The 20,162-nt window shown below is 44.4% G+C and overlaps 2 protein-coding genes across 2 annotated transcripts; both read right to left on the minus strand.

Annotated features, from left to right (window-relative positions):
• Positions 1–4,908: 4,908 nt before the first annotated feature.
• LOC125509888 (uridine/cytidine kinase UKL1, chloroplastic) lies at positions 4,909–10,697 on the minus strand. Its single transcript, XM_048674912.2, has 14 exons — positions 10,327–10,697; positions 10,134–10,225; positions 9,726–9,795; positions 9,520–9,638; positions 8,682–8,778; positions 8,490–8,569; positions 8,165–8,359; positions 7,999–8,082; positions 7,820–7,880; positions 6,933–6,993; positions 6,376–6,469; positions 6,197–6,269; positions 5,533–5,615; positions 4,909–5,453 (listed from the first exon to the last, which is right to left on the minus strand). Exons 1-14 carry the CDS (start codon positions 10,541–10,543, stop codon positions 5,307–5,309), a joined length of 1,473 nt encoding a protein of 490 aa, XP_048530869.1. The 5' UTR covers positions 10,544–10,697; the 3' UTR covers positions 4,909–5,306.
• A 1,158-nt stretch (positions 10,698–11,855) lies between these two features.
• LOC125509889 (ribulose-phosphate 3-epimerase, cytoplasmic isoform) lies at positions 11,856–15,665 on the minus strand. Its single transcript, XM_048674913.2, has 8 exons — positions 15,447–15,665; positions 14,620–14,624; positions 13,481–13,543; positions 13,279–13,385; positions 13,106–13,203; positions 12,461–12,553; positions 12,319–12,360; positions 11,856–12,203 (listed from the first exon to the last, which is right to left on the minus strand). The coding sequence occupies exons 1-8, from the start codon at positions 15,561–15,563 to the stop codon at positions 12,048–12,050; spliced, it is 681 nt and encodes a 226-aa protein (XP_048530870.1). The 5' UTR covers positions 15,564–15,665; the 3' UTR covers positions 11,856–12,047.
• Positions 15,666–20,162: the final 4,497 nt, after the last annotated feature.

Raw genomic sequence — 20,162 nt, forward strand, 5'->3', positions numbered from 1 at the left:
ACACCTCTTCTCCCCGCTGTAATCTCTACTTAAACATGGTGCTCAACTCCATATATTATTTCCCAATGATATATGGTTATCCTATAATGTTTGAGTAGATCTGTTTTGTCCTGTGGGTTAATCGTGATCTTGGTTGGTATGATTGCATATTTTATTTATGGTGTTGTCTACAGTGCCCTCCGTTCTCGCACAAACGTGAGGGGCCCCGCTTATAGTGGGTTGCGAGAGTGACAGCAACTTAAACCCGAGTAACTGGGGTATAACGTATGGGAGTAAAGAGGACTTGACACTTAATGCTATGGTTGGGTTTCATGACCTTAATGATCTTTAGTAGTTGCGGATGCTCGCTAGGGGTCCAATCATAAGTGCATATGATCCAAGTAGAGAAAGTATGTTAGCTCATGCCTCTCCCTCATATAAAATTGCAAGAATGATTACCGGTACTTGTTATCGATTGCCTAGGGACAAATAACTTTCTTGTTGAGACAAACCCTTTTACTAAACACCTAATTTTTATTATCTTGCAAAATACTTCTAGTTTAATTCGTGCAAAGTAGTTCTAGCATCACTCCTACACAATAGTTTCATACTTGTTTCCGGTAAAGCGAACATCAAGTGTGCGTAGAGTTGTATCGGTGGTCGATAGAACTTGAGGGAATATTTGTTCTGCCTTTAGCTTCTCGTTGGGTTCAACACTCTTATTTATCGAAGAAGGCTACAAACGATCCCCTATACTTGTGGGTTGTCACAGCGCCTAAGGCACGGATGCTGCACATTGCAAGTGTGACGCCTATGCCTTGGACGCTGCACGGCTGGATGTGGGGTTGCGCATGACCCGGGCTGACACGCTGGTCGGGCATGCGGCGCCTAAGCCAAGGGCGCTGCATAGTGCAGTGCAGCGCCCGTTTGTTAGGCGTCACACAAAACGACGAGTTTATGAAAAAAAATCAAGAGCAGTTCAGATCATGAATTAATTTCGTCCACAGATTAAATATGTGTTTTTTACCATGTTAGTACTCCCACCCCGCCGTCCGGCAATCTTAAACTGCTTCCATTCATCCAAGGAGACTCCGGAGCAGGCCCAGCTTCATGGGCAACCCCTTGAGGCAGTTGCCATGGAAGGTGCAGAGCTGTCGGAAGTCCTTCTTGTGCTGGCAGAAGCCGTTGAAGTAGGCCGTGCCGATGAAGTGCAGCGCCACGCCGTGCCGCAGCGACAGCTCGTGCTTCACCTTGTCGAACACGTACTGGTCGTGGTGGCCTGGGTGCGCCGTCCTGGCCTCATACCACCCCTTGAAGAAGGCGACCGTCCTCGCGCTCGGCCTCGAATATAGGAACCCGCCGTTGGCGTTCTTCCACACGTCGTAAGGGTCGTCGCCGTAGAACAACGGCAAAATCATCAAGTTTCAAAAACCAAAACTTTAAACCTAATGTGACCAGGTGTGGAATCCAACGACTCTGTGGATCACGAAGCAATCGTGTGGCCAAGCCCGGCTGGGCAGATGCGTGCCTCCACATCTACATACCCCTGAAAATTTCTCGGATTGATGTCTCTATTCAACTAATATGTTCCTTCTATTTTTCGTTCCTCTAATAGAATCTCTTTTATTTTCTTTTTTTGCGAGAGAATTTTTAATCTATTCATCATCAATTATGATAGTACAACGATTTTATAAATAATAAAAATTACATCCAAATATGTAGACCACCTAGCGACAACTACAAACACTAAAGCGAGTCGAAGGCGCGTCACTGTCATTACCCCTCCCACCCTAAAACCGGGCAAAACTTGTTATAGTAGACAGTCGGGAAGTCGTCGTACTAAGACCCTATAGGACCAACACACAGAACAGCAACTGCCGCCGTTAAAGAGAAGTTTAGATCGGAGGGATCCAACCTATAGACGAACAAACACGAACAAAGACAGGATCCATGTGGATCCACCGAAAACAAACGCTGGCCGAATCCCGTGATATCCGTTGGAGACAAATCTCCACACGCCCTTCGATAACGCTAAAAGCACCACCGTGATGGGGGTTAAGCACGGAGAACCTTATTCCATTTTTAAAGAGCCGCCGCCGCCTTATCTCTCTATGTAGGACACATACCCTAAGAAAACTCAGAAAAGCATTTAGAAATGAAGCCCTCCCATTGGCAAAGGCGAAGATCCATCACGCCCAGGGGCAAATCTACTGGGGGGGGGCTTTAATAGGCTCGAGCCCCCCTCCAAGGATGCAATTTTTTTTCTACTTGTATTAGGCCCAGCCCAGGCAATCAGCGGTAGCTCATCAAGCCCACACAGTCACAATCCTGTCTATACTTGTCCAGAATTGTTCGTTCGTCTAGTTTGAGCCTGCCCTTCATTTTTTTCCCAAGATTCGTCACTGATCACGCCTCCATGGCCCTAAGGCCACAGGAGACTAGGAAGACCGTCGTTGGCGCCGGTGGGAGGCAGAAGGAACCCTAGCAGCGGCTGGGTACAAGCGCCTCCTGAGATCGGATAGGGAACCAGGATGGTAGTTCCTCTGATAGACTCGGTCTCTAGAATTTTATGAAGACTTGTAATAACGTTTGATTACTACCATTGTGTTCCTGGACGGGGAAACGTGTGGTGCATGCTTTGTTGAACCTAGTTAATTTCTTCTGTTTGATAAAAAAACATGGATTACATCCGCGCACAATTATATCATGTTGGGTCTTCACCCTTCAGTGCTATTGTTTATGCCCCGGCAGAGATGTGTGGGTGTTTTCGATGATACAAAAAGGTGTCGGAGGCTCATCTGCACCCGGTGAACAGCTGGCATCCAAGATGATCATATGCGCTAGGTGCATGCAAATTTTCGTGGTGTTTGGACATCTGAAGAGCTCGTGCCAAGAGAAACAAAATCGGCTCCGAACAATTTTCTTTTCTAAGTTTCTTAGACACCAATATTTTTTTAGCTATTTGTTTTGCTTGCGCCACAAATAATTTTTTTTTTGAAAATGTCCAGCAATTGCTGGCTATTTCATTGATTCATAGCAGGGAGAACATGGTGATAACAAAAAGTGCATGAGGGTCAGGGACCAAGGAGAAAATGGAGAGAAAAATAAAAGGAGGCCTCTGAAAAACCTACAATCTCACGGTGGTTCCCCGAAGGGGCTCTCAATACAGCTCGCTCCCGCGAGTCTCCATAGCTCTAGCGAATTCCTCAGTTCTCTCACAATGTCAGAGGTGGAGGCTATCTTGTTTTGAAAGGTGCATCTATTCCTCTCCTGCCAGATCTCCCAGCATGTTGCAAGGAGCATGGTTTTTGCTCCTTTTCGCTCCCTTGGCGTTGCCCTGTTGATGATTCCTCTGACAATCGTCAATGGTTTCTTATGGCGCCACTCGTCTGTCGGCGTGAAGGTGGAGCAGCCGCGCCAGGATGCCACCTGTTGCCACACTCTCCAAGCCTTGGGACATTTCCAGATAATGTGCTTGCTTGTTTCAAGGCTCCAGTGACAGAGCTGGCAGAAATAGCCATTTGGCCAACCCCGTCGTTGGAGTCTGTCGTTGGACCAGACTCGGTTTTGCAGCAACAGCCAGCAAAACACCTTGATCTTCCCTGGAGCCCAAGCTTTCCATATGATGCCTTCAAACTCTGAGGTATGCCGGCCCTGAAACTGCATCTGGTAAGCGGAGCTTGCTGTGTATCCTCCTTTTGCCTCCATGTTCCACCGAATTTGGTCTCTTTCTTCTTCATTTAGCAGAATGTTTGCCTCTCGAATTCTTCGGTGCAGCCGCAGGAAGTCCGGTAGTATCAGGTTGATCTCACCGTGTTCAAGGTCGCTGATCCATGTTACGTTTTGTAGAGCTTCGAAAATTGTCCTGTTTTTGCGCCGGGAGTGTTTGAACAGGGCTGGGTAGCCCTGAGCAAGGGTTCCGGCTCCCAGCCATGTTGATTGCCAGAAAAGCGCCGTTTTGCCATCTCCAACTGTCACCGTTGTTGCTGCAGCAAACAAAGCTCTGTCCACGTCGTCGCATGGCGGTGGTGTGCCAACCCATGATCTGTCCGGATCTTTCCAAGCAATCCATAGCCAGCGTAGCCGGAGTGCTCGGCTGAAACTTTGCAGGTCCAGGATGCCGAGCCCTCCCTTCTTAGTTGGTGCGCAGACCGTTGGCCAGTTTACCTTGCAGCTGGCCCTAGTTGGTGCGCCACAATATGTGGTTGTTGATTAAAAACTAGATGATACCCCGCGCATTGCTGCGGGAATCGGTCTTAATATATATCTAATTGTGTGAAATATAAATATTCAAATTAATAAGACGTGAAACAAAATTAAAAATACGTAAAAATTATTATATTTGATTGTGTATAGTTGTAAAATATTTATTGAATATAATAGAATAATAGATATTTAAATTAATAACACATGAACCAAAATTAAAAATACATATGACTTATTCTATTTGATTGTGTATGGCTATAAAATATTTATTGAATATAAGTAGAATAATAAAATAAAAATAAAAATATTTTCTCCTACATGGTTGCATGTTGAGGTGTGGTCTTATCCCATCCATAATTGTATGGTGATGTGTTATGCTTACATGTTGGTGGGGATGACTCTCTTAAGTACTATATCGGATGTGTGTCCTGTTGTGAATGTAGTCACCTGCATGTTGTGGACTTCTCCAGTTTGCCAAGGCTAAATACGGTTCACCCTGCTTTAATCAAAAATCTCAATCTGTTTATGATCGAGAGCTTGTTTCCTGATACGGATTGTGCATTGCTACAGAGATTAAATTTGTGCGACGGTTAGAATAAACCGAAAGCACGGTTTACTGGCTACCTCCCAGGCATGGAATACTAGCGTGATGGGTGCAGTTCAGCGAAATGTTTTTCTCAAAGCCACTTTTATATTTGGCTTGCTTAGAGAACACATTCGCCAAACGTTAACTGTAACATCTGATATCAAGAGGTGCAAATAGGTTTGATATAATTTTACACAGTAGCAGCGAAACGGACTAGCTGAAGCAGCACAGCAACAGAGATATTCAAACGAAACGAGCTTGCAATCATTTCTACTACTCCCTCTGATCCGAATTGTACCTCCAGTCCTCCATTCAGGGCTAAGGCCAGACTACCTCCAGCAATGGCTAAGGACAGACATCTAAGTCTGGAGTCTAAAAAAATTCATGTTGTATCTTTCTTCTGATTCACCCTCTGTTACCCCGGCATGTCTCCTCGGTCCAATTGATGCTACCGCCGATTGTACGATCATCCCTCTGCAGTCTCCAGCAATGAAGTCAGCTTTTGCACAGGCATCGATAGCAGTACGAGCCGCCATCAGTTGTCTGTGCCGAAGTAGCGATCACCATACTCTCCCAAACCTGGGATGACTCTGAATTCCTCGCTCAGCCCGGTATCTATCTCTGACGTTACAAGCTTCAACTTTGGAAATCGCGTGCACACACATTGAATCCCTTCGGGTGCCTACAAGGAGTCGAAAAAACAGGCTGGAGTGACATGAAAAAGAGACGAGTAAACTGATTCAGTATGCTAAGAGGTTTACCGAGATGAGAGTGAGGAATATGATCCTCTCCTCAGCAACGCCTTTCCTTCGAAGAAGATCTATAGCTTGATTTGCTGAGTTCCCTGAATAAAAAAGGAAGAAGTAAAACACTTCAGTCACGAGCAAATCGGAAGATAGCTGGTGCAATATCAATTCAATTGCAGATGGACGAACGAATTACAGATTTGTGGATCTAAAGAACAATAATCATCTACGAGTCATGGAGTACTATATATGAGTAGCAGCTTATCTTCCAAAGTAAACGATGTAGCACCAAACTTCCACTATTTATTGAGAACACGGTTAAATATATTTGACATGAAATTTACCAAAGCCAAGACATCTCCCAACAGATAAACCAACAATGAAAAAGTTTATTAAATCTTTAATTTTATGCATTAGTAAAGGAAAAATTATCACTGGGTGAGATTTGGTATCAGGATATCTCATAACATCCAGATATGTTTCTGTGAATGCATGCCATATGTATAAACTGCATCGAATAAAAAAAGCACTCATATCTATTATCATACAAAGCATTGCTTTCAATAAGAAATACGGAGTACAATTATAGGGTGTGCCAAGGGAAACTTTTACTAACACAACCTAAATAACTTTAGCGCCAACAAATAAATGAATAGGAATAGAGGCAAGCAAAACTGACCTGTGCCAAGCACCGGATCCAAAAGCAGAACATGCCGTTCATCTATGTCCATTGGCAGTTTGTGGTATATGAGCTAGATGAAGAAAGTGTATTGTAGTTATTGAGATTTGACACCACAGAAACTTAACCATTTTACAAATTTATTAGCAAGTCATTAATCACAAGATCTTAGTGCTTACTTGCTGTCCATTATCTCCAACACGATGTATCAAAATTTTGCCAATTTTTATTCCTTTACAGCAAGCACGCAAAGCATTCTCCATACTTTCACCACTGCAGTGACAATGAATTTGTTACAGTAGTGCTGTTGTCTCAATATATATTAACAGAATGGGTGAGAAAAGAACATATGTAACATGGCTGGTGTGCAAAGAGTAAACTGCAACTATTTGGTATTTATAGACATCGTTTCATGATGTTGAACTAAGATTCGGGATTAAATGGGACATGAGTTCAAAATTGTAGTCTGGACTCTGGAACTATAAAACTATCTTACAACTTGCAAGACAATGGCACAGAGAAAACAAAAGGTTCCACATGCCAGGACAGAACAGAATGTATACTCATAATAAATTATCTTTTGCAGTATTAACTAGCATCTCTAATAAAATGAAGAACTTCTGTTCAAACATAGTTATTACTAAATGCAGTCTGCATGCCCGACGTTCAAAAAAATACTTCTGTCAATGGTGTGTGCTGTTGTGTTCGGTTGATAATAACTATCTTCAGTGTTTACCTTCGGACAATAGACACTCCGCAGAGCTTCTTGCAGAAATCAACTCCCGTATAAACAGATCCTGGACAAACAAGTAGAGCATCACATAATGTTTGGCACAGATAAATAAATACAAGCATGTGTGCACCTAGCATTACAGAAAACAACTGAAAACATATAAATATATGAAAATGGCCAGAGCTCCAGGTTTCCACATTTTTTATGCATATTAAATCAGAGCATCCAAATTCAAATGTTCGCAGCACAAAACAAATTGCTGCTTTCAAGGAGTACTAATTTATCGGCATATAAAGTTAGGTGACAAACCCCAAGGCTCGGTAATGGTAGAAATAGTAAGCATGAGCTCATGTCAACGAGCTTCATTTTCCATCTAATACTGTGTAACATCAAAGCTATAAAGAAAAATAATTCTAAAGGGAATAGACTCTTCATATTAACAAGCTTCAGTTTCTACCTACTACTGCATAACATCACAGCTACAAATCAAAAATAATCCTAGTGGGGCATAAACTCTCCATATCAACAATTTTCAATTCGTACCTAGTACTGTGTAATATCAAAGATATTATTCAAAAATGTAATTCGAGGGGAAATAAGATACTAGCATTTAGCCCAACATTAGTCAATGCATCGATTCTATTTTACTTCCTATTATTGTTGAAGTGGAAATGTTTGTCTTCACAACATTTCAGAACTTATGGTGTTAACTATTTTAGCAATAAAATTTCGTAGGTAACTAGGTATAAATTCTTCTAGTTGATCAAACAACAATTATTCTAGGAAATCAATCAAAGTGAAAAACTTCTCGATGAAACAGTACTTGAAATGCAAAATCGAAAAGTGGACAACTAAGTGAAAAAAGATACGCAATGCCATTTGCAAACTACCTGTTGGAGTAATAATCTGCTTTTCTGTAAATGGCAAATGGCCCAAACCATGCTCAACTACCTAACATGACATTATTCAAACAAACAGGAGACCAGTTAAATCAATTTTAAACTCAATGCAATTAACTCAACATAAAGTTGATAATAATAAGATAAAGGCTTGGAAACAAGGGAGGTACCAAACGTATCAATCGATCTGAATAAAAGACAAAGTCAGGTGTAGTGATATCCCTATCACGAATCAGAGTATGCATTCCTCGGATCTGGCAAATTCATCATAAAGGCAACTTCAAGATACAATGAAAAACACTATAATGCTTAATCAATGAAGATGATTAACTTTACCTGGAAAGTTGATTGAACTACAAAGACGTTTCGGAAGACTTTGCACAAGTCATGCATACCAAGCTTTGTACGAATATGTTGAACGATCAGGTCAATTGCAACATGGTTATCACCTCCGCGTGGTATGATCACATCAGCATATTTCTTTGAAGGCAGAACAAAATCATCGAATGCTGGCTTCACAAACCTCCCATACTGAGACACCAAAAGAATTGCATATTACATCACAGGCATTTACATATCAAGAAACAAATAGACAGAATCTTCTTGCAAATCACAATGAAAAATCTAAACAACAGCAGAAAATCTACAATAGTTAACCTACCTGATCAAGCACCGAGCTAACATCTCTACCTCTTTCAACTGTATCACGCCTTATTCGCCGGGCAAGCCTAATATCTGCATCTGTTTGGATACACCATGGATGCAAGAAAGTGAACAAAATTTTAGCTACCAGCGAGAAAATTATAGATAACAAGTCAAATGCTTATAAGTACACTGTACACATAACACAGACCTGTGTCCACAAAAATTTTCATGTCCATCAGATTGCGAACCCTTTGATCATGGAAGACTAAAATGCCCTCCAAAATAATGACATCTGATGCATTGACCTTACAAAATGAAATTTGACAATTCGTTTAGTTGGCAAAAAGGTTCATGATTAGACCAGTTTTCCTACTTATCCAGTACTTCAACTAAAATCATCTCGGTTGACGATCCCTGGTACTGATAGAAGCCAGCAAACATAATACTGAAATATAATTATTCTAAACTAACAAACTGAAATAAATATATATCAAGATATTCACTAGTGCTAATTGAAGGAACTATATTCTTTATCCCAGATTAATACAGTTTACTTCAAAATTAAGAATACAGACTGCATAAGTTCACAAGTCAGAATAGTGGATAGTTTTGGAAATAATTTGCCCGTTCATACAAATGTCTATGACATGATCAAAAGGGTAAAAAATTTAACAAAAACAAAACCTTCAGTGACTATATTAACAGAATTCCTTGCAAAGCTGTAAATTATCAGGCTGCAAAAATGTTGTACACGCTATGCAATAAATCTTCATACTCAAACTAGTATTATTTTCCAATTCACGCAGAAAGCAAATAACATCCTCTGTAATTTCAATAATTCCCATAGAAAGCATTGCACCCTACCATACAATATACCTGATGGTCATATGGTTGTACAGGTAGAAAAAAGGCTTCACCCAAAGTTATCGAATAGTAATTTTCAGGAACAAGTTATTGAAAAGTCAAATGAGCTGGACTCAACATTGTAAACACGGGAAACTTCTTCATGTGAACAAGTTCATAAGGCATAACTGATTACTACCAACCTTTCGGAACCTTTCTGAGCACCTTCGGTGATTTTTGAAGTCATATATAGGAACATTTACAGGCAATGCACGTTTTAGTTGCCCCATGCATTCAAGAAGTTGCTCCGTATCAAATGCATCTGTAAACAAAGAAAGCATCTGCTTCACATTCTCTGATCACTAACAAAGGTAGAACACTTCCAATCATCATGGTATAAGTGAAATACCAGGATGATCGAAATTGTAGTCCTGAGCGCGTGCAGATTCCTCAGCGGTTAAGCCGCGGTAGAATGAATCCTACAAAGTGAAAATCCATACTGAAAATCAGGCATGTCCCGGAAATGAAATTGGTCTCCCTTTGAAATTTGATGTAAGATTGTGCGCGACTAGCTTTATTGCAACTTCATTGTTCAGTTCTGAAGGTACAATCATTAATTGTTGAGTTTCCCAGCTAAGTAATGACTATGGCAGCACGACAGGCCTTCGGATTTCATAGACTGCATCACTTGGACACGACATACAAACCAAAAAGGCGTGATTCTACTGCAGGAGCCAGTATGAAGTGAGGACCCCTAGCAGGCTCGTAACACAAAGCATTTGCAATGGCAGAAGCAGGCAGTCAGGGAGGAGCAGACCTGGTTGACGAGCACGACGCGGTGGTCGTGCAGCTGCTGGATGATCATGTCGCACACGGTGGTCTTCCCCGAGGCCGTCCCGCCCGAAACCCCTTGAGACAATTAGCAGTGTCAGTCAGGACTCACAACCACCGCACTGGGCAAACTGATCAGCAGAATGGGGGGCGCAGGGACGGCCGCAGAAAAAGGTTACCGATGACGAAGGGCTGCCTGAGGGAGGAGGGGGAGGCGACGTCGGCGTGGGCGTGGGCGAGCCCGTTGGCGAGGGCGGCGGCGGCGCCGGCGGAGGTGGAGGAGGAAGGGGAGGAGGGCCCGGAGGGGGCGGGCAGGCGCAGCGCCTCGAGGCGGAGGCCGCTGAAGTGGGCCCCCACCGCGGACTCCATGGCGTCGTCCACCGCCTTGTCCGGCATGGTGTCGGCGGACTCCGGTCGTCGGTCCCGCCGCCGCCGCGCCGCGCCGCGATCGATCGGGATTCGGGATTCGCTCGCACGGCGGCTTTCGCGGGTCCTGCTGACTGCTCTCCCCGACCCGGATCCGCTCGCGAGTCGCGATCGGGTTTTTGAACCGACGGGAAAATAATTAGTTTCCCCGAGCGAAACGTGGTGCGTGGGGCCGGTTTTGCTCGTGGAGGGGATGGGATGGGTGCGTGCGCCGTGGACTGGGGGAGTGGCGGGTGGGCCCGCCGACGGGGATGGGAGTCACGGCGCAGGAACACCTCGCGCAGGGAGGGAGCAGGATGGCTGGATGGGGTGGGGCCGGTGGCTAGCTCGGTGTACGATCTGATCACGCTGTTTTTCCCTTCTTCTCATCTCAACGACAAGAAGGCCATGAAGCATGTTGATCCGTTTGAGTTTGCTGCGACTGCTCTGTCGTCTATCAGCAAGTAGTAGCGTATATATATATAATACGGATGCATCAGTAGCATGAGTTGTTAGGAAATATTAGCACTTTTCCGATTAGACTTATTCACGAGTAAACAATAAGCATGGCATAAAAGGTATGCATCTCATAACGATACCTAAGCATACTAGCACGTAATGGTGTCGATACAGGGGAAGTAGTGGAAGCGGATGAAGTTGGGGACGGATCGGGAGCAATCACGTCAAGACACTCCCAAAAAACCTTATTGTCATTCTCCCGGGCAGGATCTCGAACGACAGGGTACCGGAGGCACCTGCTCTTCCAACCAACCATGCACGCGGTCGTCGGGATGGGATCGCCGGAAGCAGCACAAAGAGAGGAACAGGTGACGAGGCGAGGCGGGCAGAGAAGGAGGAGCGTGCATGTACCATTCCTTTTCCCAACCTTCTAATGGCAAGTGGTAGAGCAGCCCTTATAAAGGGATCTCAACTCTCCTCAACTAGCAAGATGAAACTAAACTTTCCACCACCTGCCATTTCATACATGGGCTTCAAGATTAACCAGGGGTTAGTGTCTTATATGGGCCTAAGCCCATCTATAATCCAACATGAGCATGCGTGACCCAGTTTAGGGCATGGATATGGACAACTGATCGATCAACGTGCGATGCACATGGCTCGAGACGTCTTGGCAGTGTTGAGAAAAAAAGAGACCAGGACCAATCTGATTCCGTTCCTATCGACAACATGTGCCGCCTCGCCGTGTCCTCCCGTTTGGTAATATGGTAGCGTGACAGGGGAACCAGGAATCAGATCCAAAGCTCCAACCTGCGACGCACAGTGAACCAGAAATATCATACGGTAGTAGTAGTAGTAGTATGCCATTCATGTCACTGTTACCACCATCTCTACAAGACTCAGACTGCGTGAAAGCCAACGGCACATTTTATTCGGAATCGCAAAACTGCTCACCGAGCGTCGTGCAGACTGCATTGTGGTTATAGTTTACAGCAGAAACATACTCGTCCGTCCGAGCGCGCAGAGCTACAGATGATCAGCTCTTGATCTGCGACGCCTCCACGCTCTTGCGCAGCGCCGAGATGACCTCTCCGGGGTCGGCCGCGCCGAACACGGAGCTCCCGGCGACGATGCAGTTGGCGCCGGCCGACGCCGCGGCGTCGATGGTGGAAGGACCCAGGCCACCGTCCACCTACACACACAAACAATATAACGTCAGGAAACGAGACGCCGTGGGAAGATCGCCTATGGGCGCCTGTGGCTGTGATGTGATACTAGCCGAACATGGATCGGCATTGTAACTGTACCTCAATGTCGAGGGACGGGTACTTCTTCCTCAGCGTACGTACCTGGAGAAACAAATCCAGGTTACAGACAGGAAGTGGTCAGAACTATCCTAGATAAGAAACGGCAAGAGTATCGACCCCGGAAAACAAAATGGGTGGATACCTTATCCATCATCTCCGGCATGAACTTCTGGCCACCAAAGCCAGGCTCGACCGTCATCACGAGAACCAACTCTACAGGGGTTTCTGCTTCCACCTGTAAATACAGTTATTAGTAGAAATGCTAGCTAATCGGAGATCAGATGATTAAGTTTAGACAGGTCATCATAACAAAGGTCATTCATCTGCAATGGAAGATGTACTAGAGTACAGTAACATTCAGTGAATGTTGTAAGAAGGGGAGGTGAAATGCGCCTGAACAAGGGAAACTGGATGTGCTTGTGCCACGATCATTTTGATCAACAAATTATGCTAAAAGTTAAACATAACACATTGCTACTTGATTAGATCAATGAACCAATGGTCCAGTATACGAGTGTACAACAACACTAGTACACACCTAAAAAAGAACTACTTCCTACATAAATCAGCTCTGGATGGGGTTTCAGTTCTGGACACGAAAGGAGGACGCAATGAACTTTATGCATTAGAAATAAAGCTAACTGTGCACGTTGAAAATAAATGCATACGAGCTCACTTCTCATGTTAGCTATTAATATGAAAAAGTTTCTGGAAAATGTACTCCAGTGGTTTTTCTATAATGTACAACATGATAACAAGAATAATTGTATGGGGCAAATGAAGTTACCAGGGGGAAAACATCCTCCACAGGAGTACCAGGCTTCAATGATACACCAGGCCGCATGCCCTTTGCTTTAATGCTTTGGGTGAGCTCTTTCCAGTTATCTACACCAAGCTTTCCATAAGGCAACAAAAATCATGAAGAACCATTCGCAGATTTGTCAGCACGTGTTTATTTACCCCTCGCTACTTCTATATGGAATGTGAATCCTGAGGCACCAGCTTTTCCAAATGCCTCTACATAATCGGAAGGATTTGTGACCATGAGATGGCAGTCCAAATATGCCCTAGAAATCGAGAATAGCAGTATTAGGTGCATACAGCCTATAAGAACAGAATCCATCAAAGTGAATATTAGATAAGACAAGGAAGGTCACCATACTTTGTGTGCTTCCTCAAGCTCTCAATCACTGGAGCTCCAATAGTTAAATTAGGAACGAAGTGCCTGCGTGTGCAAACAGCCAGCTTCAAAATTGATAGTTCTTTTGGTTTTGGTCGTCATCAAAATAGTCTATCATCAAATTTCCGAACAAGATGAATGCATTGTCCTTCAAACTTGATTCAACATATAACATAATAATGATATTCTTTTTGCATGCAATCTTTCATCTGGGAGTTATAGAAAGATATTCAAGAGAACATCCAGACATAGGATCTGTATGATCCTGTTGACAAAATAAAAAGATTCCCACGTGAAGGAAGACAGCAATTCATGTTCAATACTTACTTCGATGATGTCCAGTTCATAAAAAAAAGCATCTTAAGCAAGCATTCTACTTTTCACCAGCTTGAAGAAGGTGTCTAATTTCTCTCCCTTATGCTCAAGGTGTGTGATCTCTGTCTAAGAAAACAGAGGGAACACCATCTCCATACTGACTGCAGATACCTCTTGTTTCATCATTAGCTACTTGAATTTTCCTATTGTTTATTTTCAGAACGAAAGGTCAACATTCCTTTAAGTAGGCAAAATGTGAAAGAATAGAGCATAGTTTAAGCTGCTTCTTTTTCAAGTTTAGTCACATGGCTATCAGGCTTATTGCTTTCCTTCTTATATACATATTTTGGAAATCATGCTCTTTATGTGAGATTTTATTAACATTTCGCATCCATGAGCAGGATGTTCGAATAAGTAAGGTATCTAACGAAAGTAGCCAAAAATTAAATAGCAAGGTCCATAGGTCGAACAGCAACTAAGAGAACAATACATGTGTGGGTTAAAAACAAAAATCATCTAGGTAGATGTAGCTTGTAGGCATGTATACAGCCACCTGCATACTTATCTAGTTAGCTTAGCTTAAACACCCACTGCCAGCCTGCTATGCTAGCAGATAAATAAGGGCAAACATATCTTCCATTATTTGAACGAAAGGCAGAGTTCTGCCTACATACTAAGAGATAAGGAATAAAATTTGGCATTGGTATGTCAGAATAGTTTTTTGGCACCAGAAAGTGCCGACACAATTCAGTAACAGATCAAAATCGATCTGCCGCGTCCGCAGTGGAAAGTAGAGACAAACTCACCCATCCTGCAAGGTGGAAAAGGAACAGAATGAGCATAAGGCAAATGGAATTCCAAGCTTGAATGTCCATGATCAATGCACACGATCCCTGTCTAAAAGAAAAATAAAATGGAACACAATCGTTGGGAGGAACAAAATTAACTACTACTCCCTCCGTTCCAAATTACTCGTCGCAAAAATGGATGTATCTAGAACTAAAATACATCTAGATACATCCATTTCTGCGACGAGTAATTCGGAACGGAGGGAGTAGAACACATTCCCTGAGAGGAACAAAATTAACTGAACTTGTCACATGCCTGTAACAGGCAAGTCACAGCCTTGACATGGATTTGGCTGTATTTCCGTTATATCTTTAATGGAAAGGGGATTAGCCCGGTTCAAAAAAAAAGTCACTGCCTTAGACTAGTAAGTACCAGTACAGTTGCAGCATAGCACATCGCAGACCAGAACTACTGCGAACATGACAGCTCACGCTCATGCTCTGAACAACGATGTTCAGAGTAACCTTTCAGTAGCAGAAAGCGGAGCAGAGAAGACTGTCAACTCCGAACAGATTCTACCGAATCGCCTATGCTCACTGCAAGGCCTAGTTGTGTGCAGAAACAAGAAGTATGGCAGCTCCTCTGATTCATTCAGTGGTTCAATCCTATTATCCCTAGTTCCCTAGCATGACCGACTCCGTCACGGCGGCAAACGACTGAAGCGACCATAACAGTGCGCGGTCCAATCCTACTCCTGAACGAATCTCGAGGATTCGAGGGTGGATCAATCAAGCAGGGTTAGGAAACATGGTGGGGGGAGAGGGGACGGGAGGGGGGGTCGTACCATGACGTCCATGTGGAGCCAGTCGGCGCCGAGGTGGACCATGCGCTCGGCCTCCGAGGCGAGGTTGGCGAAGTCCGACGAGAGCATGGACGGCGCTATCTTCGCCGCCGCCGCCATGGTTGGTGCTTCCGATTGGAGGACCGGTGGTCGCTCGATGGTAGTTGAGTGTCGAAGGTGGGGAAGCGGACGACGTTTCGTTCGGGTCTCGTGACGGAACGGAGGCTGGTTTGTTTCACGCCTGTGTTTGGGGCAGGTGAGCCGCCTATGGCCCACTCGTCAGTGGCCGGAGAAGGGGCTGCTACTGCCAGGGCCAACACAATACTGTTTTTTTTTTCTTTCATCAACCCTTGGTTGTGGGCTCAGACGAATTATTTGTTGAACTAGATGATGCCCCACGCGTTGCTGCGGGAATTGGTTACAATATATTTCAATGACATTTGATTATATGAAATATAATTTTTTAGATTAACAACACATGAAGTAAAATTAAAAATTCATATGACTTATTGTATTTGATAAAATGTTTATTGACTATAAGTTGAACAATAGAATGATAATTATTTTCCCATGCATGGTTACATGTGGTGGTGGGTTTTTATAATGCATGGTTGCATGCTAAGGTGGGCCTTATCCCATCCATAATTATATGGTGATGTGGCATACTTGCATGTTAAGATAAATAGATTAGTGGGGATCAATCTCTTAGGTATATAGGATTTCATGAATAAATATCGAGACTTGTAAAAGGTTGTGAAATGAGGGGAAATACACATGAGCACTCGCGTGCTCCACCCCCCAATGCAACTTGTGGCACGTGGGTGGCGGAGGCTACACACGAGGAGGTGTTCTCAAGACATCACGTTGTTTCTCGAAGCGGCGCCATAATCACCCTCACATTCATTTACTGATCTCTCTCTCCTTTCTCCGCTCTCCCCGCTCTCATACTGGCGGCGGCAATGGTAGGACTTTGGCAATGGTTGTAAGCCCTTGCCCTCTCTTTCGATTACCTGCATTCAACTCGCACTTTAGCATTTCCACATTTGATTCAAGCGTTAGGGATCGGACTAAAACAAGGGGGTGGAGGGATTGGATTTTCACATTCGATTATGTAGTAGTTCAGAAATGGCATTACCAATGGATTTTAGGGTTCATACGGTGATTTTGAGTAAAGGGGGTTGGAGAATGGGGGTACATCAACCTTACAAGCACCTAAACATTCTAAACCGGCGACCTTGGAGGCGCTTGGAGCAGCGGGGCCCTGTAGCCTTGTTGTTGTCCACCACCGGCTCCACCGCAGCATCCATCATCTCCTCTGCATCGTCTTCGTCCAGAACGATGGGCCTTGCGCGGTCGTTTGGTGCCGCCGCCCTAACCAGCAGCTCCACCACTTTGTGGTCATCCTCCGACGCCACCGCAATGGCCGGTTGGGCATGAGGAGGCCTCACAAGCCTGTACATTGCCCATCTGGCCCTCTGAACAGGATCGCCGAACTCGGCCTAATCCATTGCCCAACATAGTATGTCCAGTAACATAGCGCCTTTCACCAGGTCAGTATCATCGTCTTCAACTGCTCCTTCATCCCCATAGCGCATGCCTCTTTTTGTGCATCTCCTTGATGCTAGTGAACTGAGAGCACACCTTCATGGTCTTGACGAACTTGGTGCGGTCATCGAGCGAGCATCCATGGAAGAAAGCCCTCCATCCAATGCCCCAGGGGAAGGGCTGGGGATGGGTTTGTGGCAATGTTGAGGTTGTGAGACAGAGCTATGGAAGAGGATAGAAGTGAAGGAAATATGCCCTAGAGGCAATAATAAAGTTGTTACTTATATTTCCTTATATCATGATGAATGTTTATTATTCATGCTAGAATTGTATTAACCGGAAACTTAGCACATGTGTGAATACATAGACAAAACAGAATGTCCCTAGTATGCCTCTACTTGACTAGCTCGTTAATCAAAGATGGTTAAGTTTCCTAACCATAGACATGTGTTGTCATTTGATGAACGGGATCACATCATTGGAGAATGATGTGATGGACAAGACCCATCAGTTAGCTTAGCATAATGATTGTTTAGTTTTATATTGCTATTGCTTTCTTCATGACTTATACATATTCCTTTGACTATGAGATTATGCAACTCCCGAATACCGGAGGAACACCTTGTGTGCTATCAAAAGTCACAACGTAACTAGGTGATTATAAAGATGCTCTACAGGTGTCTCCGAAGGTGTTTGTTGGGTTGGCATAGATCGAGATTAGGATTTCTCACTCTGTGTATCGGAGAGGTATCTCTGGGCCCTCTCGATAATGCACATCACTATAAGCCTTGCAAGCAATGCAATGCTTGAGTTAGTTGCGGGATGATGCATTACGGAACGAGTAAAGAGAATTGTCGGTAACGAGATTGAACTAGGTATGATGATACTGATGATCGAATCTCGGGCAAGTAACATACCGACGACAAAGGGAACAACGTATGTTGTCGTGCGGTTTGACCGATAAAGATCTTCGTAGAATATGTAGGAACCAACATGAGCATCCAGGTTCCGCTATTGGTTATTGACCGGAGATGAGTCTCGGTCATGTCTACATAGTTCTTGAACCCGTAGGGTCCGCACGCTTAATGTTTGATGACGATATGTATTATGAGTTTTGTGACTTGATGCACCGAAGGTTGTTCGGAGTCCCGGATGTGATCACGGACATGACGAGGAGTCTCGAAATGGTCGAGACATGAAGATTGATATATTAGAAGGTTATGTTTGGACACCGGAAAGGTTTTGGATGAGTTTGGGCATTTTTTGAAGTACCGGGGGGTTACCGGAACCCCCCGGGGAGTTAATGGGCCTTAGTGGGCCATGGTGGAAGAGAGGAGGAGGCGTCCAAGCGTTGGGGTGCCCCCCCAGGCCCAATCCGAATTGGGGAGGGGGCCTAAAGGAAATATGCCCTAGAGGTAATAATAGAGTTGTTATTTATATTTCCTTATATCATGATAAATGTTTATTATTCATTCTAGAATTGTATTAACCGGAAACTTAGTACATGTGTGAATACATAGACAAACAGAGTGTCACTAGTATGCCTCTACTTGACTAGCTCGTTGAATCAAAGATGGTTATGTTTCCTAGCCATAGACATGAGTTGTCATTTGATTAACGGGGTCACATCATTAGAGAATGATGTGATTGACTTGACCCATTTTGTTAGCTTAGCACTTGATCGTTTTAGTATGTTGCTATTGCTTTCTTCATGACTTATACATGTTCCTATGACTATGGGATTATGCAACTCCCGAATACCGGAGGAACATTTTGTGTGCTACCAAACGTCACAAGGTAACTGGGTGATTATAAAGGTGCTCTACAGGTGTCTCCAATGGTACTTGTTGAGTTGGCATAGGTTAAGATTAGGATTTTTCACTCCGATTATCGGAGAGGTATCTCTGGGCCCTCTCGGTAATGCACATCACTATAAACCTTGCAGGCAATGTAGCTAATGAGTTAGTTACGAGATGATGCATTACGGAAAGAGTAAATTGACTTGCCGGTAAAGAGATTGAACTAGGTATTGAGATACCGACGATCGAATCTCGGACAAGTAACATACCGATGACAAAGGGAACAACGTATGTTGTTATGCGGTTTGACCGATAAAGATCTTCATAGAATATGTGGGAACCAATATGAACATCCAGGTTCCGCTATTGGTTATTGACCGGAGACGTGTCTCGGTCACGTCTACATAGTTCTCGGACCCATAGGGTCCGCACGCTTAACGTTCAGTGACGATCGGTATTATGAGTTTATGTGTTTTGATGTACCTAAGATAGTTCGGAGTCCCGGATGTGATCACAGACATGACGAGGAGTCTCGAAATGGTCGAGACATAAAGATTGATATATTGGACGACTATATTCGGACACCGGATGAGTTCCAGGGGTCACCAGATATTTATCGGAGTGACGGGGTTATCGGAACCCCCAGGGGATCTAATGGGCCAACATGGGCCTTGTGGGAGAGAGAGGAGGGGGCCTAGGGCTGGCCACCCCCCCATTGGGAGTCCGAATTGGACAAGGAGGGGGCGGCGCCCCCTCTTTCCTCCCTCTCTCCCTCTCCTTCCTTCCCCCTTCCTCCTTCCTAGTTGGACTAGGAAAGGGGAGTCCTACTCCCACTAGGAGGAGGACTCCCCCCTCTCCTTGGCGCGCCCCAAGGCCGGCCAGCCTCCCCCCTTGCTCCTTTATATACGGGGACATGGGGCACCCTAGAACACACAAGTTGATTGTTCCAAGCCGTGTGTGGTGCCCCCCTCCACCATATTCCACCTCGGTCATATCCTTGCAGTGCTTAGGCGAAGCCCTGCGCCAGTAGTTTCATCATCACCGTCATCACGCCGTCGTGTTGAAGAAACTCGCCCTCGACACTCTGCTGGATCGTGAGTTCGTGGGACGTCACCGAGCTGAACATGTGCAGATCGCGAAGGTGTCGTATGTTCAGTACTAGGATTGGTCGATCATGAAGACGTACGACTACATCAATCGTGTTGTCATAACGCTTCCACTTATGGTCTACGAGGGTACATGGACAACACTCTCCCCTCTCGTTGCTATGCATCACCATGATCCTGCATGTGCGTAGGAAATTTTTTGAAATTACTACGTTTCCCAACAATGGCATCCGAGCCAGTTTATGCGTAGATGTTATATGCACGAGTAG

Source organism: Triticum urartu, chromosome 5A (genome assembly GCF_056163025.1).
Source record: "Triticum urartu cultivar PI428250 chromosome 5A, HENAU_Tu73, whole genome shotgun sequence".
NCBI classification, from domain to species: Eukaryota; Viridiplantae; Streptophyta; class Magnoliopsida; order Poales; family Poaceae; genus Triticum; species Triticum urartu.

Bases quoted from the DNA above. Each gene is read 5' to 3' on its own strand.
- LOC125509888 (XM_048674912.2), bottom strand. From the start codon at position 10,543: ATGCCGGACAAGGCGGTGGACGACGCCATGGAGTCCGCGGTGGGGGCC. The intron at 6,994-7,819 runs GTAGTTTGCAAA...TTGTTTGTCCAG, and splicing joins GCAGATTATTACTCCAACAG to GATCTGTTTATACGGGAGTT. The intron at 6,470-6,932 runs GTAAACACTGAA...TTGTCACTGCAG, and splicing joins GGAGTGTCTATTGTCCGAAG to TGGTGAAAGTATGGAGAATG.
- LOC125509889 (XM_048674913.2), bottom strand. From the start codon at position 15,563: ATGGCGGCGGCGGCGAAGATAGCGCCGTCCATGCTCTCGTCGGACTTC. The intron at 13,204-13,278 runs GTAAATAAACAC...AGCTTGGTGTAG, and splicing joins CCATATAGAAGTAGCGAGGG to ATAACTGGAAAGAGCTCACC. The intron at 12,361-12,460 runs GTATCCACCCAT...TTGTTTCTCCAG, and splicing joins TGCCGGAGATGATGGATAAG to GTACGTACGCTGAGGAAGAA.